Consider the following 20,730-nt stretch of genomic DNA (forward strand, 5'->3'; position numbering starts at 1 on the left):
AGGCATCTGGGGCCACGGCATCAGTTGCCTGCTTTATGATCCATGGTAGGGTATGGGGAGAAATCTCCCTGGCCAGGACCACAGCAAGGGGCAGAAGGGATCCTGCACAGTGTAATGCCCTTCCCTGGCCATGCTGGCAGGTGACAGTCAGCTCAGAGCACCCTCCACACATCAAATCCCAGCCTGGTTTGGGTTGAAGGGACCCTAAAGCTCCTCCAGCTCCAACCCCTGCCAGGGCAGGGACCCCTTCCACTGGAGCAGCTTGCTCCAAGCCCCTGTGTCCAACCTGGCCTTGAACACTGCCAGGGATGGGGCAGCCACAGCTTCTCTGGGCACCCTGTGCCAGCGCCTCAGCACCCTCACAGGGAAGAGCTTCTGCCTCAGAGCTCATCTCAGTCTCCCCTCTGTCAGTGATTTGAGAGGGCATCTGGAAGAAACTTGGAGGTGCTGCTGTCCCAGTGACTGCTGCAGGATCTCATTGGCATTTTTAGCCTCTAAGGCAGTGTCTGCAGGTGCTGCATGCATGAGCGTTTGCATATCCACATCGACTGGTGTGTCAGTTATTGCCATTAACATCAGTCAGTTCAGTCCAGCTCCTCCAGAGAGGCAGCTGACTGCTGCTTCGTAATCACCATGCAGAATTGCCAGGGTCAGGTAGACCCAGGCTTGTATAATTTGCCTGAAACGGTGGTGAACTCATCGCCATCAGAAGGGAGTGATGCAGGGCCAGAGAGTTGTCTAAATAGTATATTCTACTTTAAAGAAAATTAATTAACACAGGACTATTCCTGTCCTGGAAAAGGAGGTCAATCTAGATGATCACAATTGGTCCCTTTTGTCCTTGTAATACATATACACATATACATTGTTGGGACCTGCTGGAGAAGAGCACAATCTGATGGTAACACCATGTGGAGAACGCCAAAGGAAATGGGCCGAGTTAAATTTGGAAAAATATATCATGAGAGCAGCAGAAGTAAAGCATTCCCATCGTGTTTTCCCAGCTCAGAGAAGGCAGACTTAGCCCACGGGAGTATCAGAGTGAGCTACTTGACACAATCAGGCTTTTGGCTGTGTCCAGTTTGGACCACACGCTAATCCAGGGTGCCCAAAGGGAAGCCACACGCTGTTGCTGGGAAGCTGTGCAAGCCATTCCCCTGGGTAACTAGCTCATACATTTCAGGTTATGAATAGGGTACCTTCAGGTACCGTTGGGGTGTACCTGCAGGTCCTCTACCACAGAAACAAACCACACTCAGAACAAGTAATCATTTATTCTCCACACAGAGAACCCAGACTGGTTTGTGTTGAGGAGACCTTAAAGAAGGCAGAATTGCTTCGGCCTAAGAGCTCATCTCAGTCTCCCTCTGGCAGGTTAAAGCCATTCCCCCTTGTCTAAGTGTCCAAATGCCCAAATACAATAAGGCAAGCAAAAAAAAGGGTCTTTAGAAAGAACTTGGTTATGACAAACACTGCACTGCACCAGCTAACACAAAGGAAAAACATGACTGCTACTGCAGAACCCAGGACATACATAAAACCTAAATTAAGCTTCTTTCAAATACATGGGGCAGAAGAATTGCCAGTAGGAAAGCACGGGGCTGGAAGGGAGAGTCAGAGGTCCAGGAAAGGAAAGCTAAATGACTCCTTGCACCTCTTGGCATGCTGGGGGGACGTGGGGGGGGGTCCACCAGAGAACATTTCAGGAGGGTGCAGGGGATTCATTCTCCAGTAGAGTTTGACAGAATGAGACTTGAGCACCAGCAGAGCAAACACTTGAGGCATCTTCAGCTCACACAGGCTGGGCTTGGAGAGTGGTGTACAGAGATTTCGATTTGAAAAATAGCACAAAACAAATCACACACGCTCCTGCAGCAGAAGTCCCCGTGGATACGTGCAGCACAAGGTCCCTGTGCACCTGGGAGAAGCAGGGAGCATGAGCTGGGATTCAAAATAGCTGAAACGCCTCAATCACACACACTCTCAGCAGAGCCAAGGAGAAAACCAGGGCACTTTCGAATGACGGAACCTTCAGGAGCTTGAAGTTTGTCTCACCCATCAATTGAAACTGCCCAGTCAAAACCTTGAGGTAACATGATTTGTCATGGGATGTATATGCTGGGCTACATGGGCTGTACAGGCTGAGAGCTGGGCTGGGGCAGCCTGGAGAAGAGAAGGCTCCTGAAGGGGAGAATTTAGAGCAGCTCCAGTGCCTAAAGGGGCTGCAGGAAACCTGGAGAGGGGCTTGGGACAAGGGCCTGTAGGGACAGACCAAGGGGAATGGTTTTAACCTGCCAGAGGGGAGATTGGCAGGGGTTGGAACTGGATGAGCTTTAAGGTCCCTTCAACACAAACCCGGCTGCGAGTCTGATTCTAAACCAAACCATTTCTTTATATTTCTGATTTTTCCTGAATTTCGTGTGTTGCAAGAGTTGAAATTTTGACTTTTTGTTCCAAAATAGGGCAAAAATAAATGTTGAAATATTGGCATTTCCCATAGGAAGGAAATTCCATTATTTGAGCAGCTCTGTGAAATACAAAGGAGATTCATTTGCAGAAACTCTGCTAACTTGGAATGAAGGTCACAGCTGCATAATGGGACTTAGCTCCCTGAGCCATGTGAGCAGTGCAGGATACAAAATTAATCCCAACCCCCAAATTAAGGTTACTATAACAAGGAGAACAAGACTCGGAATTGCAAAATCCAGGGAAGGAAGGGCTGAAGGATTGCTTCACACCAGAAAACCACATCTTTCACCATGACAATTAGCAACTGGGAATATCCCAGTGGCTTTCTGCACGCCAGTAGAAAGCATCCATGTCCCTGTGGCACGTCAAGATGAGCATGGTTCATGTGCCTTTCGGTCATGTTCAAGTGATGGGGCTGTGCACACTCACACCTTCACTTCATTGCAGCATCCTCCACAATGGGATTTGGTTTTACCAGGTCAGACCAATTGAGCCCTTTTGAAAGGCTGATGCAGTAGGTGCTTACTGGGACAGTGGACACAGCCTTCCACTTGGGCTCTTCCCCCCAGCCCTGCCGCATCAGCGTCTCATCCAGTGTGTGCATAGCAACCTGGATTTGCCATAACTGCCTGCTAACAGATTCACATGCCTGGTTTTTCCTTGTCACTCAATTAGGAACCAGTACTCAGCCCATCTAGAGGGGTTCTGCTTTTTAAATAGCCGATAGATAGTCAATATATTTCTTTAAAAATAAAGAGATGATGAAGAAGTAGCTTTTCCACTGAACCTGCAAACCTCTGTTGGTTGAAGGCATTTGTCACTGTGAGTTTATGGCTAAAAAAAGGCCCAGGTATTAACCTGGGATTAAACCAATGGCTAAGAACTAGCACAGGTTCTAGGAGCCAAACTGAACTCGAAGCATAGGAAGTGGGAAAGGACAATCCTCATCCAGCCGCTCTCCCTGCGGTAGGTCCAGGGATGAACACGTGCGTGGCAGCTCTGCCCCTCTCTGGGGAGCGTCAGAAATGCACTTGTCCAGGCGGGGAGCAGGAGCAGGTCAGCAGCCTCCAGCAGTGAAGTCGGGTGCCTTGTGCAGGGAGAGCTGCTGCTGAGGCCCGGGGGCTTCCGGATCCGCGGGCAGAAGAGGCTGAGCTCTCGTCTGCCCAGAGAGTCTGCTGGGGACAGAGCTCTCAGCGGGGATTTCAGTCCCAGGACTCTGTCAGACGAGCCTCACACCGTGCCTTTGACCTGCCCCTTGCTGGACAAGTTCAGGCTCTAGCTGCAGACCCAGCGCAGCACAGCAGGAGTCAATGTGTGAGCCATCAGTGAGTAAAGACAGTGGGAGTTCCCTGGGCTCCCTTGGCAGCGGAGTCCGGCTGCCTGACTTCGCACACCCGGGGAATGGACTCCTCCTTGACACACGTCCATGCCCTCAGTGTGCCTGGATCTCGGAGGTCCTGCGTACAACAGAGGGGACCGGCGAGGACCTGCCTGCCCAGGGTATCCGGCTGCTGCGGGTGGATGGGTTTCTGCACACAGCCACCCTCATGGCAGCAGCAGGGGGGCAGGAGTGGGATGGGATGCGATCAGGGTCTGACTTAGCGGCTCGTCCTGCTCTCTGTTGCTGCTAACCCTCTTTGCAGCTGGTGTGAGGAGGCAGAGGTGAGCGCAGGACCACTGGTGGTGGTGAAGCCGGCACGGGCTGCGTGTCACATCACGGTGACAGGTACCTTCTGTCCTCTGGGCTCCTGCAATCATCGCAGGTTTTTACAGTCTCCTCCTCCATGCCACTCCCCCACCCCCTGCTGCCATGCATCCTGAGCATATTACAGTCTTCCTTTCCTCTCTCAGGAGGTACAGCTCCGAGCTCCCTGCTAACACCGCACCTTTCCGAGGAGAAAATCCTGCATCCTGCCTTCCAGCTTAAAGAATCCAAGAGCGAAAACACTCAGAGTAACCCCCCAAGACGAAAGAGACCCTCGTGCTCAACAGCCAGCACTTCCTCCAGGTGAGTGGTTCTCTCAGGAAGCCTGAATGCATGAATGAGAGCGGGCCCGGGGTCAGGGCCAGGGGATGAAGCAGGACAGGAGGATGGCAGGAGATTGCTGTGAGGACGTGCTTGAGAGAGCAGCAGGGATAGCTCTCACCCTGCTTAGGACAGGGAACTGCCCAGAGGCAAGTGGCTGCAAAGTGGAACTGTGTTTTGGGCTGGGGGCCCAGAACAGAAGTGCCTGGTGGGCAGTTAGAGGGAGACAACCTTAGCACAGGACCTGAGCATGAGTGGGGAGCGATGGGGAGAGCAGTGCTTGCCCTCCCAGCATCACACTTAGGCCCCAAAGTAGCGGCTCTGCTGATGACCACTTTGTCACTGTAGAGCTCAGCTGGGCTGGAATTCCTGCCCATTGCAGGTTCCTCTCCCCTGAGCTTGTCTGTCACAGAGGTGGGTCAGTGCCGGGACCCGGGGCAGATCCGTTCTCCTCCTGGGGCCGTTGTCATGGTGGGAGTTGGCTGGGAGGGAGCTGGCTGCCAGGTACCGAGTGGGAAATGGAGATGCCCTCGCACTCGACTGAGCAGGAAGCCCTGCCAGGGGCTGCTATAGCAACACAAAGATGGCTGAGTTCACCCCATTTGGGCTTGTGAACGGAAATGTTCAGCATAGGCACATTGGCTTCGTTGCTTTCTGCTTGTATTCCCCTTCCCAAGAGCAAGCAATGGGCCGGGCTGCAAAGGATCCAACAGCATGAGAGATGAGGATGCCTCCAGCCAGGGGGTCTGTGGGCCCTCTCTATCCTAGTCCTCAGGACTGAACAAACCCAGCTCATAGCACAGTTATGGATTCATTGCTCCTGACAGGCACTGATGGGGGAAAGGGAGGCAAGAGCAGAGGCATCCACTGCTCCCTTGCCATCCTTGCAGAGACAGTCCCTGGAAAGCACCTATTCTGTTCATCTGGTAGTGGAGGGACTGTAGCTTCCTACTGTGCTGTGGCAATGGTCCTCCCAAAAGCAAGCAGGACTTGAGAGCTGTCCAGAAGCTGCTTTGGAAGGAGTAATGCAGCTTTCTCAGTGACCCCTTGCCTCCACCTCACTTGTGCAAAGCTTCTCCCCTGCAGAGATTCCTCCCTCTCCTCCCCCTTAGGGTGCTTCCCTGCTGCTACCTGTGGAGAATTCCCTCCTTGAAAAGCCTCCCGGCTTTGATGCTGAACACAACAGCAGAGTTTCCTTGGAGACAAGAGAGGCAGTGGGCTCCAACTGCTGATTATTTCAGTCTCTGGCTGGCTTTCAGCAAGGAATAAATAAAAACCAGAGAGAATTGTGTTGCAGGGGCCTGGGGCAGCTGCTGTTATGGGGAAGGATCTGACTCTCCTGTGCTTATCCAGTGTCATCCCTTTAGCAGCAATGGGCCAGGACAGGCTGTACTGATGGCATTGCCATTCTTCCCTCGGTCCCTGGAGGCTGGTGAACCAGGGAGAGACTTTGCAATGGACATTTCTAATTTGGCTGAATCCTGTCAGTCCCAGGAGGAAACCTGACTAATTAGATTAACCCCCCTGTGCTGTCCTGCACAGACACCAGCGATAGCGGGACAAGCATGGAAGGCACCAGCATTTCAATCATTGCCTCTCATCCATTTGCTCTGAGCAGTGACAACTGGGTTTGTCCCAGTGGGGAGCCTGAACCCTCTGGAGACCGGAGCTCTCCTCTGCTGGGTTGGCCACACAGCCTCTTGGCTTCCTTGGGGCTGGTGATGTGCCCGTCGGCTGATGTCTCTTGGACATGGTAACGACCACAAAGCCGCGTCAGTGCAGAGGGAGCAGGGCACGGGCTGGCTGCTGATGCTCTGTCCATCAGAGAGTGAAGTGCAGGGCAAGGAGCAGATCAAGGCTTCACCTGAACATTGCATTTTGTTTCTGCTGCTCCACACACCCTGCAGTGCCTTTCCCTGCCATGGCCAGGACATCTCCCTGGGTAGATGAGAAGATAACCACACAGAAAGCTGCAAAGAGCAGGGCAACAAGAAATTGTGGTGCAGGAGCCTTCCTTCCCCATCTTTTACATGCACCATCTTTTGACTAATGTCCCTAAAATAGCCCAAATTCCACTGTTCCTGTGAAACCTCATTGCCAGGAACTAGGCATTAGTTTTGCAACACTCAACTTTCTTGCAAAACATCCTGTGCTTCCTGGTCCAGCCTTGCAGTTACCTCCACAAGTGCCCTCTCAAGTATCGCAGTGCTTCTGGCAGGCTGGAACCTGGAGAAGTGGCCATGAATAAGAGAAAAAGCCACTTTCTTCCTCTCAAAAAGGGAAATCCAAGCCATTGGCAGAGCATTCATCTGCAGGAGTACTTTTGATAACGCTGAAGCAGACTGGGAACTTCCAGCTGATGCAACAGGGAACACTTACACAATTTCAGGCCAGAGATGCAGAGGGAATGTGCTTTGGAGGGGGCCACTGCATTGCAAAATATGCAGATGAGAAAGGGAGTAAGTCAGCAAGAGGGTGGGGAGAGCACAGGAGCAAGTTCTGCTGCTGAGCTCCTTCTGTGGGCTAAGTTTTGCTCTGGGAAGGCTGCTGAGCATTTGGGGGAACATGGGATCCAATGCCTCACCCTGAGCTTTTCCATCTCCAAAGAGAAATTTCCTCTTGTTTGCACAAAAATCCATTTTCCAGTGCACGTGGATGGAGAAACATCTGGAATAAAGAGCAGGTGAGTCCCTTTGTGCGGGTTCTGCCCCCACCTGCCCTGTGAAGGGATTTGTGCCTTTGCTGGCTGCCCGGGCCACCACAAACCCCTTCTCGGTACAGGCTGGGTGCTACAGAGGCCAGAGCTTCTCCAGAGACACCAGAGCAGCCATGACGAGACCCTGGCAGCCCTTCAGATGCCTTGCCCGGGGTGTGCTCCTTGCAGAGGGGCAGAGACACCTAAGTAAACCTGCTCAGGGTGCCGGGGGATGACCCCCGGAGCAGGCAGCTGGGTGCTGCACCCTGCGCTTGCCCGACGCTGTTCTCCTGCCCGGCACAGGCAGAGCCGCGCCGCGGGACGGAGCAGACACACGCACCATGGGCGAGCAGAGTCACGTCAACAGCCTCTTCCTCAACGAGGACGCAGCCAAGCGGCTCAGTGCCGAGGGCCGCGTGCAGCGCCTGCGCCAGGCCGTGCAGAAGCGCGCGGCGCGGGCCAAGAAGCGGATGCACAGCATCACGGCAGACAGTGCCAAGAGCTTCCTCAGGAGAAACACCTTCGTCCTCTTCACCATCACTGCAGTCCTGCTGGGTATGGAGCTGGTGGGGCAGGAAGGAATGGTCACTGTTGGGGTGCTGAGGCGCTGGCACAGGGTGCCCAGAGAAGCTGTGGCTGCCCCGTCCCTGGCAGTGCTCAAGGCCAGGTTGGACACAGGGGCTTGGAGCAAGCTGCTCCAGTGGAAGGAGTTCTTGTGAGCACGGCTACAGGCACAAGGGCTCTGCAGGTTCATCCTGACAGCTTCAGCCTGACAGGACCAGAAGGGGGAACTGATGCAAAGGGCTGTGATACAATGCAGGCTAAATCTGCCCAGCAGATAGTGCCTTGTCCCTAGCTTTTGATCCTGGCTGTGCGTCTCCAACTCACTGTCTGAACTCAGCTTTAAGAGGTGGGTGGTGGACAAAGCCTCAAAACGGTGCAGTGACACTTGGGTTAGGTTGGGAGATCATACCTCTGGTCACAGCATCTTTGTGTTCATGAGCTTCCTGGGAAGAGAACCCAGAGGAAAGCAGACAGAGCAACAAGGAGGCCTTCTGCATGAGGCTCCTGTACATATAAGCATGGCACAGGGAGACAGTGAGCATAGAGTAAAAACTGGATCACAGCCTTTTAGAGAAAGAAAGAGCATTTACTCCTTTGGGAAGGGGAGGAGCTGAAAGGAGACAAGAAAGAGCAGAGCCATGCTGTAGGACTGAGGGACAGACCACTGGGTCACACTGTCCCATTTCCATTCTCATCCTGTGTTGATCCACAGGGATCATCCTGGCATTTTCTCTCCGGCCCTACCAGCTGACCTATCGCCAGATCAAGTACTTCTCCTTCCCCGGTGAGCTGCTGATGCGCATGCTCCAGATGCTCGTTCTTCCTCTCATTGTCTCCAGCTTGATCACAGGTGAGAAGTGGCTTCTTCTTTCAGCCAAGGCAGTGAGCAGCAAAGAGGGGTGCTTGCTGGTGGTGGAGTACCCCAGCTGGAGGTGCCTGGATTGGCTTGGCTGGCCAAGCCTGAACCCACAGCTGTAGTGAACATCATTCACACTCACACCCTGCTGGCTCAGTAGCGGGGAGGAGAAGCAGAAGGCTTTGTGCTTTCTCAGAAGACTGGGGAGGACACAATGCCGTGCTTCCAACACCCAACACTTGAGCATTAACAACGATTTCATCCTATGTAACCTCAAAAGTCAACAAGTTTGTTGCCCAAAGTCAGCCGCAGGTTTCCTCCAGCCTAGGAAAGGTTCATTTGTGTCAGTCCAAAAGAGCTGGAGCTGATCACTGGCTGGAGACCCCAGCTGCCCGTCCTGCTCATGCGTGTGCCCTGCACGCTTTGAATCTTCCTCGGGCTTCCCTCTAAGATCACAGACCTCACCTTGTCTCTCTGTGTGACTCCCCAGGAATGGCCTCACTGGATGGCAGAGCCTCAGGGAAGATGGGGATGCGGGCTGTGGTTTACTACATGGTGACCACGATCATAGCAGTCTTCATTGGCATCCTCATGGTGATCATCATCCACCCAGGGAAAGGATCCAAGGACAAGCTTCACCGAGAAGGCAGGATTGAGCAGGTGCAGACCACAGATGCCTTCATGGACTTGGTGAGGTAGGTGAACAAGATGGTCTCGTGTTGAGATCATACCACTGAGATTACATTGCTGCATGGAAAATCCTTTTGAAGCGTCACAGCTTTAGGCATTCCCTCTTAGGGAAAGAGGTTTATGGTTGGGTCTTGCCCAGCCTGCTACTTCTAGCTCAGTCTAGCTAACTGGCTTTGCCACTCTGAGGTTGAATGCTTGGCCTAGAGCCCATCTCTTAGAGGTATTAATGCAAGAGGCCAAGGCGTGCTCAGCAAAAGAAGTGATGAAAGCTATCGATGACTGTATGCCTTCAGAAATTCACCCAGCAAAGGCTACTCTGAATATCCATCTTCACTGACCCAAGGAAATTGAGGACGTGATGATTCCCAGGACAGAATTCTTTGGAATTCTCGCAGGATTCTGCAGTCTGCAAAGATGCAGGAGGGTGCCTGGCTCCAGGCTGGCATATTCCCATCTTCTGTCAGACAGAAAGGACCCCTCTGAGCTGGCATCGGGGGAGCTGTGACCTGAGACTGCTCCAGGACAGAGGCATTGCCCAGGAAGCCCCTGTTTTCTTGCTAATCAAACAGGACAATAACTCTTCCCTTGTCTTACCTCCTGCAGGAACATGTTCCCGCCCAACCTGGTAGAAGCCTGCTTCAAACAGGTATGAAATCCCACCTGGCCTGTCACTTCCCTTTGCGCCCTGTGCCCTAGACCACGCTCCAACTTTGTTCTCTGAGGGATGGAGTAGCAATTCCCTCATACTACCTTCACACCTCCCACAGTGTGGCTGCTCCAGGAGCAGTCATTAGGCTGTATTACAGCATCCCCACACAAGCTTTTCAAGCTTCTGTGATCTCATGGTGCAGTCTTGGACTGGCAGTGAAATGGGAGCAGATTCTCCATGGATTTGTCTCTTCTGTAGTGCTAGTGCCCTTGGAAGCAGCCCAAAGGGTTATCAGAGAAGCCAGAATAGAAGTCAGTCCTAGCGACTTGAGATGCTCCAATGGTCTCTTTTGGCCTTCAGGTCTGTGAACTTGATGAAAGCCATATGGGGAGCTTGAGAACAGAGCAGGGAAGGTCCCCACGCAGGTCAGCAGGAACTTGCAGTGCTCTCTTTAGGAAGAGATGCAAGAGCCTGTTGTCCTGAGCTCCTGAAGCAGGACCCGTGAGCCCAGCTGATAACCTGTGTCTTTGCAGTACAAGACGCAGTACAGCACGAGGGTGTTCACCAGAACCGTCCTCCACAGCAGCAATGTCACCGCAGGGGTGACGAGCACTCCGATCCCTGCGCCCGAGAACGTCACCGGCATCCTGGAGAACGTCACTCATGCCCTGGGGACCATCTCCGAGGTGCTGACCTTTGAAGAAGTCATTCCCATCCCGGGCTCAGCCAATGGGGTGAACGCGCTGGGGCTGGTAGTGTTCTCCATGTGCTTCGGTTTGGTGATCGGCAGCATGAAGCAGAAGGGACGGGCCCTGCGGGAGTTCTTTAACTGCCTCAACGAAGCCATCATGAGGCTGGTGGCCATTATCATCTGGTGAGGAGCACGGCCGGTTGGAGCAGGAGGTCTGCAGGTGCAGTTTCCACTGACCTGATGAGAAGTGGGGGTGCTTTAAGGATGCCATGCACAGGGAAAGCAGATGGGCACAGCTCTCCTTTGGCTCCATCAGGCTGGAGGGAAAAGTCTGGATGGGATATTTGTTCACATTTCATTTCCTGTTTTGTTTTGGTTTTACCTTAGAAATAGCAGGTTTACCAGGACTTGCTTTCCTTGAGGCTGCTGGAAACATCCTTGGAAGAGCAGAGCTGGAGTGGAAGATCTCTTAGCCTTACCAACATGGGTAGGGTGTGAGGCTTTCCCACCAAAAGCTTTCATTCCAGCTGTGTTCCAGGAGCCTTAGCTATGAATCACAGGAACCTCTTGCCACTTTCCTGCTACTCAGGGTGCCGGCTGCCTGCATCAGCTCTGAGAGCTGAGCTGCATTGACAGAGTCAGCTCCAAGTTCCTGCCCTTCAATCTGAGGTCTCCCAGATTCTGACCCCTCTAGAGCTCAGCTGCTTGCTGCTCTCTGTGCCAGGCTGCACATGCTACGTGGTGCTGAGCCGAGTCTTCTCTAGAAGGCAGCATTTTACCAAATCTTGTTATTATAAGTTCTTTACCTACCTGGGGCTCAAGGTCTAGATAGGAGTTTGTGGTAGGTACTGTGAGACAGGAGAGACGTGGAGCTGGCAGAATACATGCAAATGTCTGACAGGGGAGGGATCTGTTCCCCCGCACCCTCTCCCATTGCAGATCACTCCAGCTTCCTTTCCGTAGTCTTCTAGTCACAGTCCTGTATCCCAGAGCAACACCCTGAGCATGTGGGGCCAGGCCTTACACAGAAAGGCACAAGGGGGAAGAACAACGCTGAGCTTATAGCAGAGCACTGGGGACCTTTTCCTCCATGGATGAGCCAGAACTTGGGGTCTGACTTTCCCAAGAAGAGAAAAGAGGGCACAGAAGGGAGAACGCGAGCGCGGTGAAACCTGCACACTGCTCCCAGAGATGATTTCAAGGTGCCTTCAACACCCCCTCCTTTAGCACCCTCTCACAGTGGTGGCCCCTCCTTTAGCACCCTCTCACAGTGGTGGCCCCTCCTTTAGCACCCTCTTACAGTGAGGAAAGGCAGGTTGTGGATGTCTAGGACCTTGGTTACACTCTGCAAGATGCCTGTGCCACACGGCAGGTAGTGTCTGCAGAGATTCCTGCTGGTACAGGAGGCAGGCTCCTTCCTGAAGCCCCAGCCTGCAGACTGGCTCCCAGGAGCTGGTTTTCCTGGGCAGAGCTGGTCTTCAGCTGCAGCCGAGGAGGACGAAGGTCAGAGGAAATGAAATCTTTGTGAAATCCTGTCCTGAGACTTTTCCAGAGGCTAAGTTGGAGTTTGGCATGTGGGCCTCTGAGCCTTGTGCATGAACTGCATGTGAGCTCCTGAGCTGTAGAGGCCCAGCCCTGAGAGGTGAGGCCGTGGAGCTGGGGTTTTCTTTGGCCCAGTGATTTGCCCATGTTCAGTGTAGTGCCCATGATATTCTCCATGCCTGTGTTATGGCTGCCCTTCGGTGGAGCCTCACTGCTGCTCATGAGATGCATTGTTATGGAAGGGGGAAAAAAAGCCGTAAGGAATGGAAAGTATGGCTGCTTTCACAGGGGTTGGTGTGCCCAGTCCTTGCTACCCCAGATATGGATTCTCTATAAGTTCCTATTCCCTAAATGTGATTACCCAGAGCCTATAGGACACTATCTCATTTACCACCCAGTTCCCTGTTTCTCCTGTACTTCCCTGTGCTCTGTTTCAACATTCTCATCCCAAGCTCTGTTAGGAAAGGAAGGGACTGAACACTCCTCTACATAACCTCCCCTATCAGTTCCACAAGGAGCGTTGTGGAAGAAGGAGGAGGAAACCTCCCCTGGTGCCCAAGTTGTGTGCACAACAGAGTACGGGGTCCCTGCCAGTGCAACAAGAGCTGGGGTTGGGTTTGACCGTGTGGTGACCAAGTCCCAGCTCTCTCCAGGTTTCCAGAAAGCAGCAGGATCATCCAGTGGCGGGGCTCAGGGAGCACTTGGGGTGTGCTGGCTTACTGGGGTATGAAAGCTGGTGGGGAAGGCTGGGTGCCAGTTCTGAGCATCGGCCTTGTTTCTGCGCCACAGGTATGCTCCAGTGGGGATCATGTTCTTAATCGCTGGCAAGATCCTGGAGATGGATGACCTGGCAGTGATGGGCGGCCAGCTGGGGATGTACACGCTCACCGTCATCGTTGGACTTCTCATTCACGCCCTCTGCATCCTGCCGCTGCTCTACTTCATCGTCACTCACAGGAACCCCTGGGTATTCATTGCAGGGCTGCTGCAGGCCCTCATCACAGCCCTGGGCACCTCCTCCAGGTATGACGGCTGCAGAGGAGGGTTGGGGCTGGTGGGGATACTCTGGGGCTGCCTCTCAGTGCTCCATTGCCCTCAGCACAGCACACTTGTGCTCTCACAGTTTCTAGCACCAGCAGCTTTTTGCACTGCTCCAGGCAAGCTGCTGTGAGAGCAGAAAGACTCCCACTTCCCGGCTCAGGGGTTGGTTATGGTTAGCCACCTCTAACCATCAGTGCATGGCCCATATTCCCCCTCCCCAAACATGGTGGTCACTCTGTGACACTGAAATGCTGAGCTCAGCGTTTCAAGTCTCACTCCTGCTGACGTGCTGCATTATTCCACACACACATACACATATCGCACACATGCACTCATACACATGAGCACATTTCTCTCTCCCAGGCTCACATACTGTATGCAGCTGCATTAAACTCACTGGAGGCCCTGGCAAAGGCACAAACACCAATACATTCAGTGACACAGTGCCATGGAGTACAAGAGAAGGGACTGCAGGTAGCTGCTGTGTCACTAAGTCTGTGTTTCTTGCTATATTCACTTCCTGGCAAGTAACAGTCTCTCCCACGTCTTCTCCCACTGACACATGCAGCATTTTTGCTGCTCATGTTCTCTTTCAGAGACAATTACCTGCTTTCTCCACAAGATGTACACTCACACACGAGTCATCCTTGTCTTATGCACTGAGGGGGGTGAGCAAGGGCTCAGAGGAGTTTTGGTCTTGAGGCTCTGTCCCATGTACCCTGAATCCTCGAGCATCACCTTCCTTTGGTGTGATCCCAACATCCCCAGCCTCAGGGTCACACAGGCCCTGTCCCAGCCCCCTGAGGAAAGCCATGTCTGAACGTGCAACTGCAGCGTGCTCCCTATCTGAGGAAGCCTTGCTTAGACTGTTCTTTCTCCTAGCAGCTTCTGGCCTCTGGCTCACATGGCAGGGTGAAAACACAGGTGGGTAAGGTCTTAAACCAGGCAGAGGCTCAGTCCCTCCTCTGAAGTCCGCATATACCCCATTCATGCTGTTGTGTACATTCCTTGCAGCTCAGCGACTCTGCCCATCACCTTCAGGTGCTTGGAAGAAAACAACGGTGTGGACAGGCGCATCACGAGGTTTGTGCTGCCCGTGGGAGCTACAATTAACATGGATGGCACTGCTCTGTACGAGGCCCTTGCAGCCATCTTCATTGCACAAGTCAACAACTATGAACTTGACTTCGGGCAGATCATCACAATAAGGTGATTTTAAAAAGAGTTTTGGAAGTGCTTCAGTTTGTTGCCTTATCTGAGGTATGGTCGGGTTCCTGTTGTGGCGCTACACCTCCTTTTGAGCCCTTATTGTATTCCCAGGTCTGGGCCATCCCTTAGCTAGAGCTGCAGTGAGCAGCCTGTTATGGATGGGTGCCTGGCAGGAGGAGCTTGGCTGCTGTGTTCATGTCCCACGTGTCACCATCCTGCTCAGTGACACAGAAAGGCTGCCAGAGCATTCTGTAGATGATGACTTTGAGCTACTTCTTGACGCTTTTGAACTGTGACCACCTCTTCCCTTTGCTGATAGCTGTGCTCTCCTGTTCCCTCCAGCATCACTGCCACAGCAGCCAGCATTGGAGCTGCAGGTATTCCCCAGGCAGGACTGGTGACAATGGTGATAGTGTTGACATCAGTGGGGCTGCCTACTGAAGACATTACACTGATCATCGCTGTGGACTGGTTTCTGTAAGTTCTCTGCTCAGCAGCACACGCTGCTGTGTGCCCCTACCAAGTGCTTATGGAGTCCCTCTGTACTCCCAGGGTCCCTGCTAAAAGCAGGTTCAATAACTGGCATCATTAAGCTTAAACCACACTTGTGTCCATGGGACCCTTGCTGGAGTCTCCACCATGTATTTCAGTGACCCAAGGCATCAGCCTGCTCACCCAGCACGATGTCCTTAGTTTGCTTTAGCCTTCAAAGGCACCCAGAAACTGTCCAGACAGCAGGGACAGGTTGTGCCAATAATAAGCAAATTCACAGTGCACAGTGGTGGTTCTGTGCCACCAAACACAGGAAGTGTGATGAGACAAAGCTGAGGAGTGCTTAGATGGATGCAGCTCCTCAGCTACTCTGCCCCATCCCAGCTTTCTTGCCCATTTAAACCTTGGGACGATGCTTTCACAGGACTGCTCTTAGATCGAGATTGAAGCCATTTGTGCAGTCCTCGCTCTCCCAGACACAACCAGATCCTGACTCTGGGGTACCCTGTCAGTGTTTCCTCTTTTCTCTACCTTGTATTGCTGGTTTGTAGCCAATAGAGCAGGAAGGAATATTGCACTGGGAATGCAATGGAGCAGGAAGGAATGTGCAGCCTGTGCTCAGGGCCGTCAACCAGGGAAGGCTCTTTGGGAGTCAGTTTCCTGTCAGTGTTGAAGTGCCAGGTATTAGAGTGACTCCAAAGCCCCACTGAAGGTGGTTCTGGGACCAGGCCTCATCCCCGTGGCTCTTCCTCAGCAGCTCTGTTGTATTTTTCTCCCTGATGTCCCAGGGACCGCCTCAGAACCACCACCAACGTCCTGGGGGACTCCCTGGGGGCCGGCATCGTGGAGCACCTCTCCCGGCAGGAGCTGGACGCGCAGGACTGCGAACTCGGTAATTGCGAGCCAGGGAAAGAGCGGCTCTCCCCCCTGGTCTGCCCACAGCCCAACACCCACAGGCACCCCAGGAGGGAGACAGTGCTGTGAGGCTGGGCAGCAGGGTGCACATCAGTGCTCTAGAAAGCCAAGACTTGAAAGGGGGGCCCATAGTGGAGGACAGAGAAAGACCCAAGATGCAGACTCTTCTGCCACACGCAGTCTTCCCTGACCCTCTTTCTCCCCCATCTCTTTCTGACTGGCATTAAAGAGGAGAAAATTAAACTTCAAAGAAAGTTTTATTCCACAAAAGCCTGATTTAGTCATTCTTACGGGGTCCAAGAGCTAGCCCTGAGTCAAGAAGACCCAGTAGATGAGTTGGATTAGGAGCTCCTTCATTTCTGAGCTAAAGTCTGAGCACAGCAAACTGGCAAGGTGGGCTGGGGACACCACCACATGTGGACTGGCACCAAAACGTTGCCATGATGACTCCATCTTTCAGGATAGAGCTGCAAAGCCTTCACTTGGTCAGTGCCTTCTCCCAAGCACATTAGAGCATTTAGCACTGGCCATCTGGAGATGTCTGGAGAGCCCCAGCACTCCTGTTCAGCCCTTCACTGGCAAGAGTGGTTATGGGAAACAGTGTTCTCCTTGCTCACAGGCCTGTTGTTTGCACAGATTATGCTTCCTGAGAGCTTCTCACTCCTCTGGAAACCCTTCTGGCTGCAGATCCTAATCACCCAGCTCCTGAAGGAGCATACAGCAGGGACAGGGCTTCCTGTGTTGGCTGGTAGCAAAAATAGGGGTCAATAGGCTTTTCAGTAGTGGAAGCTGCTGAAGGACTGTGAAAGCAGCAAACCATTAAAGAATTCATTATATCCCATTATTCAGCCTCTGGAACAGCTCTCCCTTCTCCCAGACACCAGTTAACTTCATTTCTCTTTAGGAAGCTGCTCTCCTCTTGGTGAAACCAGAAGGAGAAATGCAAAGTTGAGGAAGAGTTTGCCCACCTGAGCGGCTGGGTGGTACCCCCATGCCTGCCAGCTCCAGATCTGCTCAGCAGTTTCACTCCTCATCATAAGACTCTTGAGGAAACTGTTCCTTTGCTCATCTTTGGCTATTGCCAGAAGTGAATTCCCTTCAGTCGCATTGCTCCAGAATGTGCTTCCAAATCCCTCTGTCTTTCTACAGCTCCTCATCTTTAATAGGCAGGACCCAGCCACTTCTCAGCACCTGTACAAGTTTGCCAGACCCAAAACATATAAATTCAGGATAAATTCCTCAGTTCATACCAAATGGAGCTCAGCTTCAGTTTAACCCACTTGGAAATAAGCCCACATGATGACTGAAACATCTCAGAGCCTCAAGCAAGAAGCAGGGACCTGCTTCATCCATGCTCTGTCCCTCTTGCCTGGCGTGGCCAGGATCACAGCCTGGATCTCTCACTCCAGTGAATGGGACCAGCAGGGCTTGCTCCAGGAACATCCAGAAGATGCATGTCTAGGCACAGCCAGGAAGATGTAAAAGAGCCAGTTTTGGGGTTACTACAGTGTAGCTGTCCTGCTTTAGGACAGCTTTCTGAGCTCAGAAACAGCAGCAAGCAGCCTCCTGCTGCACAGCTGAACTAGGCAGCTTTTACTTGAGGTCTGCTCATTATTCCAAAGCCAGCATCTCACTTAAACCCCTCTAACTGGACTTTCCACACTGAAACTTTTCATCCAGAAGACCTATCCATACCCTCAGAGGTGCACCTAAGTGGGTCTCACTTGGGAAGGAAGACCTCAGAGGTAAGAACTGGAGTCAACTTTGCCAACCACAACCACACAACGGCACCAACAAAACTTCCCAAGACACATTTCTTGAGATGTCCAAAGCCAGATCCTGAGGCTCTTTCTGGTCCTTCAGGATTCTGTACTGGTGCTGCCGCATTCCCCATCTATTCTGATGGGCAGGATGACTGCTGTGAGATAAATGCACAAGTGCATCCCTTTCACATGAATGTCCAGCTCCATGTAGCAGGAGTTGGCCTAAGGCAGGAGGCTGCTTCCTGACTGCGGGAGGTAGGTTGCTTATTCTGACAGGAGCTCTGCTCTAGCAGGGGGAAGTGTGCAGGATAACGAATCACTGTCCTCCTCTGTGCAGCATTTTTTATCGTGTGTGAATACTATTATAATGTCTGCTCTTCTCCTTTCTAGACTAAACAGAGCCCATATACCCTCACAGGTAACAACATTCCTCTCCTTTGGACTTTTTCCTTGCTGTTCCACATCTTTTTTAAAGTGGAGTAACCAAACTTTGACACAAGAATCCAACTAAAGATTTCTTAGTGCTGAGAATATTTCATGTACCTGTAGATTTAGCTCTTAGACTCAAGTTCCCATAGTTCAACAGCATGCTATGCATCAGCTGCTCAGGATAACTGTCCGTGATGCATACTTACAGCAAATCCAAGTCTGTTCATCTTGCCTTAAACCTTAGTGAGGTTAGACTCTTACTTTGATGAGATGGCTGTATCTAAAGACTGGATCTTAATCAAAGAGATTGAAGATACATTGCACTAGCTTGTATCTACAGTGGGCTCAGACAGCACTAGCTTATCATTAACACAGCTCAGCTGACGTGAGTCTGAACCTTCATAACGAACAGACTTGCTTATGAAACCCAACAAAGTGCTTTCCTTTTCCACAACAGCATGATAACATTGACTGCACTCCAGTGGTAATACCTGACAATCCCTACATCATTTTAAGCAGAACTGCTGCCTAGGCAGCCACTTCCCAGCCTGTGCTTGTGCAGTCGGTTACTGTCAGGAATCCAGACTGATCCACATTGAACTGCATCTTGGTTTTCTTTTCTTTCTTTCCAGACTATTTGTCCAACTTTTCAAGGAAGCATTGAATTCTGATCCCGAAGAGACTTCCTGTGTGCAAAGGGCAACCCGATGAATCGGAAGACAAGATTGTTGGATTGGACTCTAGCTCAAATGGAATGGATTCTGGGAAGTCCTATGGCTTGGGTTACACAGACAGCTGAACTAGATGATCCTAAGGGTCCCTTCTGGCTTTATAATATATGCACGTGCTTTCTGGTTTAGAGATATTGCAAAGGGTCCTTCCCCCCTGATCATGTTTAGGAGCTACCTGGAAGGATCCTAATGATACTTTAAGAAAACTCAGCAGGAGTCTAAGCTGTGTTCAGTTGCTGTTAGCAGACATGTAAGCATTATGACAAAAGGGGCTCTCCATCCCACGCTGCATCACCATGTTCCCACAAAGTAGCACCCTCCCAGCCTTGCCATTGGTGATTTCCTGCTTTCAGCACAAGATTAGGAGAGCACAACCAAGCAGGGGCCTCATTTTCAAGTACTGCAAACCACTGTCCCATGGGGAATTTCAGAACTCAGCTGCTAGTTTTTAGCTGTGGTGCTTACCCGTGTTGTTAACCCATTTCTGATTGGGATTGTCTACCTGTTTACAGTACCCCAGCAGTAAAGTGTTGTCAGGAATTTGCATATATATATATATATATATATATATACATATACACACTCCTCTTTTTATATATATATATATGAAAGGGACACGTGCACAGACATATGTACACACAGAGTTAACTGTTTTGTGGCTAATCCAAGAAGGAAAGGCACTAGTGAACTCTCAGGCTGTAAGGCTGCATATCTCGCTGCAAAGGCCACCTTGGTTCACCCAATTAATCCCCTCCCTAAAGCAACAGAGGCAATTTTACCTCAGCCCAGTAATGAGTCTTCCAAAGCTCCCCAGGAAGGAGCTCAGCGCATGCTGGTTTCCAGGTGTATTTGCTGCTGACCCAGGGACTTCTCCATGTGTAGGGAAACATCTCCACTTTGACTTCTGTGCACGCGTTCCAAGGACCTCCATGCTCCCTGCATCAGACCTGGCACGGAGGCAGGCTTGCAGAGCTCAGTGCGAGTACGCTTGTGCTCCTTCCACACCCAGTGCTGGCCTTGTTCTAACTCAGCCTTCAAAACCAGATAACTGAAAGCATTAAATCATTTGATCAGCCTTTTAAATGGTCAGATAGGTGAGAGTCTGTGCATCTTTCCTGCTGCTTCCACTTGCAGAGACCTTTTGAGTTTGCAAATGGATTTATCCCTAATGATTAGACGGGCAACCCTTGGGAGGAAGCAGCTGACTCAGTGCATACATACATGAGGAGCTCTTGGATTAGGACCCGTCTCTTCCAAATCGGCTTTGAGAGAGACAACCCATGGAGAAGATGGGTGTCGCCGTGATGGGCCGCGTGTCCCGTTACAGCTGGGGGTGTGCACAGTGCTTGGTGTGGCAGTGCATCTGCCCCTGAACACTGCCCTGAAACGGGATGTCCCCTCCTGCCCTGCCCAGGGAAGGAGCTGGGGATGGAGACGGGCGCCGCCGGGCTCCCTGCTCCCGGGCACTTGGCTGTGTAATTCCCGAGGGCTCTTCCTGTCCGCTCCGAGTGCTGGTGTTCATAAAGAGCATTCGCGTATTTCAACAATAAAGGGAATTCTTTTCCACAGTGCTTTTCCATGACGGTTCTTTGCCACAGCTTTCCCTGGGGACCATGACCTGCACTCGCAGCATGATGTTCGGCGTTCCTTATCTCCACGGGCGGGGCCGCGGCTCACACACTCAATTCTGAGCCTTTCCCTAAAGCTTTTGCCTGCTGCCGTCTTCTGCGTGGGCAATAACCGGAGGCCACGGCACCGCCCGCACCCAGGAGGCTCCCCCCGGCCACAAGGAAACGCTCCCGGGGAGGGTGCCCGCGCCGGCTGCCAAGGGAGGAGTGGAGCCTCCCTTCACGGAGATGACCCGGAGCGGCCGGGCCGCAGCCACCCCCAGGCGACCGCCGGGGCCTCGCTGCGCTGCGGCAGCGCCGAGGCCGGCACCGCGGGGCCGAGCGCGCTCCGCTCCCAGCC

The 20,730-nt window shown here is 52.3% G+C and overlaps 1 protein-coding gene across 4 annotated transcripts; it reads left to right on the plus strand.

The window, feature by feature from the left end:
• Window positions 1-7,493: 7,493 nt before the first annotated feature.
• On the plus strand, window positions 7,494-19,845 carry SLC1A6 (solute carrier family 1 member 6). Of its 4 annotated transcripts, XM_062634355.1 has the most exons (11): window positions 7,494-7,745; window positions 8,467-8,604; window positions 9,101-9,305; window positions 9,904-9,946; window positions 10,483-10,823; window positions 12,972-13,205; window positions 14,238-14,432; window positions 14,775-14,909; window positions 15,713-15,816; window positions 17,993-18,020; window positions 18,664-19,845. In XM_062634355.1, the coding sequence occupies exons 1-10, from the start codon at window positions 7,532-7,534 to the stop codon at window positions 17,995-17,997; spliced, it is 1,614 nt and encodes a 537-aa protein (XP_062490339.1). In that variant the 5' UTR covers window positions 7,494-7,531; the 3' UTR covers window positions 17,998-18,020; window positions 18,664-19,845. The 4 variants fall into 4 exon arrangements, with proteins under 4 accessions (XP_062490339.1, XP_062490338.1, XP_062490337.1 ...); XM_062634354.1 differs by lacking the exon at window positions 17,993-18,020; XM_062634353.1 differs by lacking the exons at window positions 17,993-18,020; window positions 18,664-19,845 and having other exon boundaries at window positions 15,713-16,109.
• The last annotated feature ends 885 nt before the right edge of the window (window positions 19,846-20,730 follow it).

Source organism: Pezoporus occidentalis, unplaced genomic scaffold (genome assembly GCF_034315485.1).
Source record: "Pezoporus occidentalis ecotype Australia unplaced genomic scaffold, CSIRO_AGI_Poc_V1 ctg423, whole genome shotgun sequence".
NCBI classification, from domain to species: Eukaryota; Metazoa; Chordata; class Aves; order Psittaciformes; family Psittacidae; genus Pezoporus; species Pezoporus occidentalis.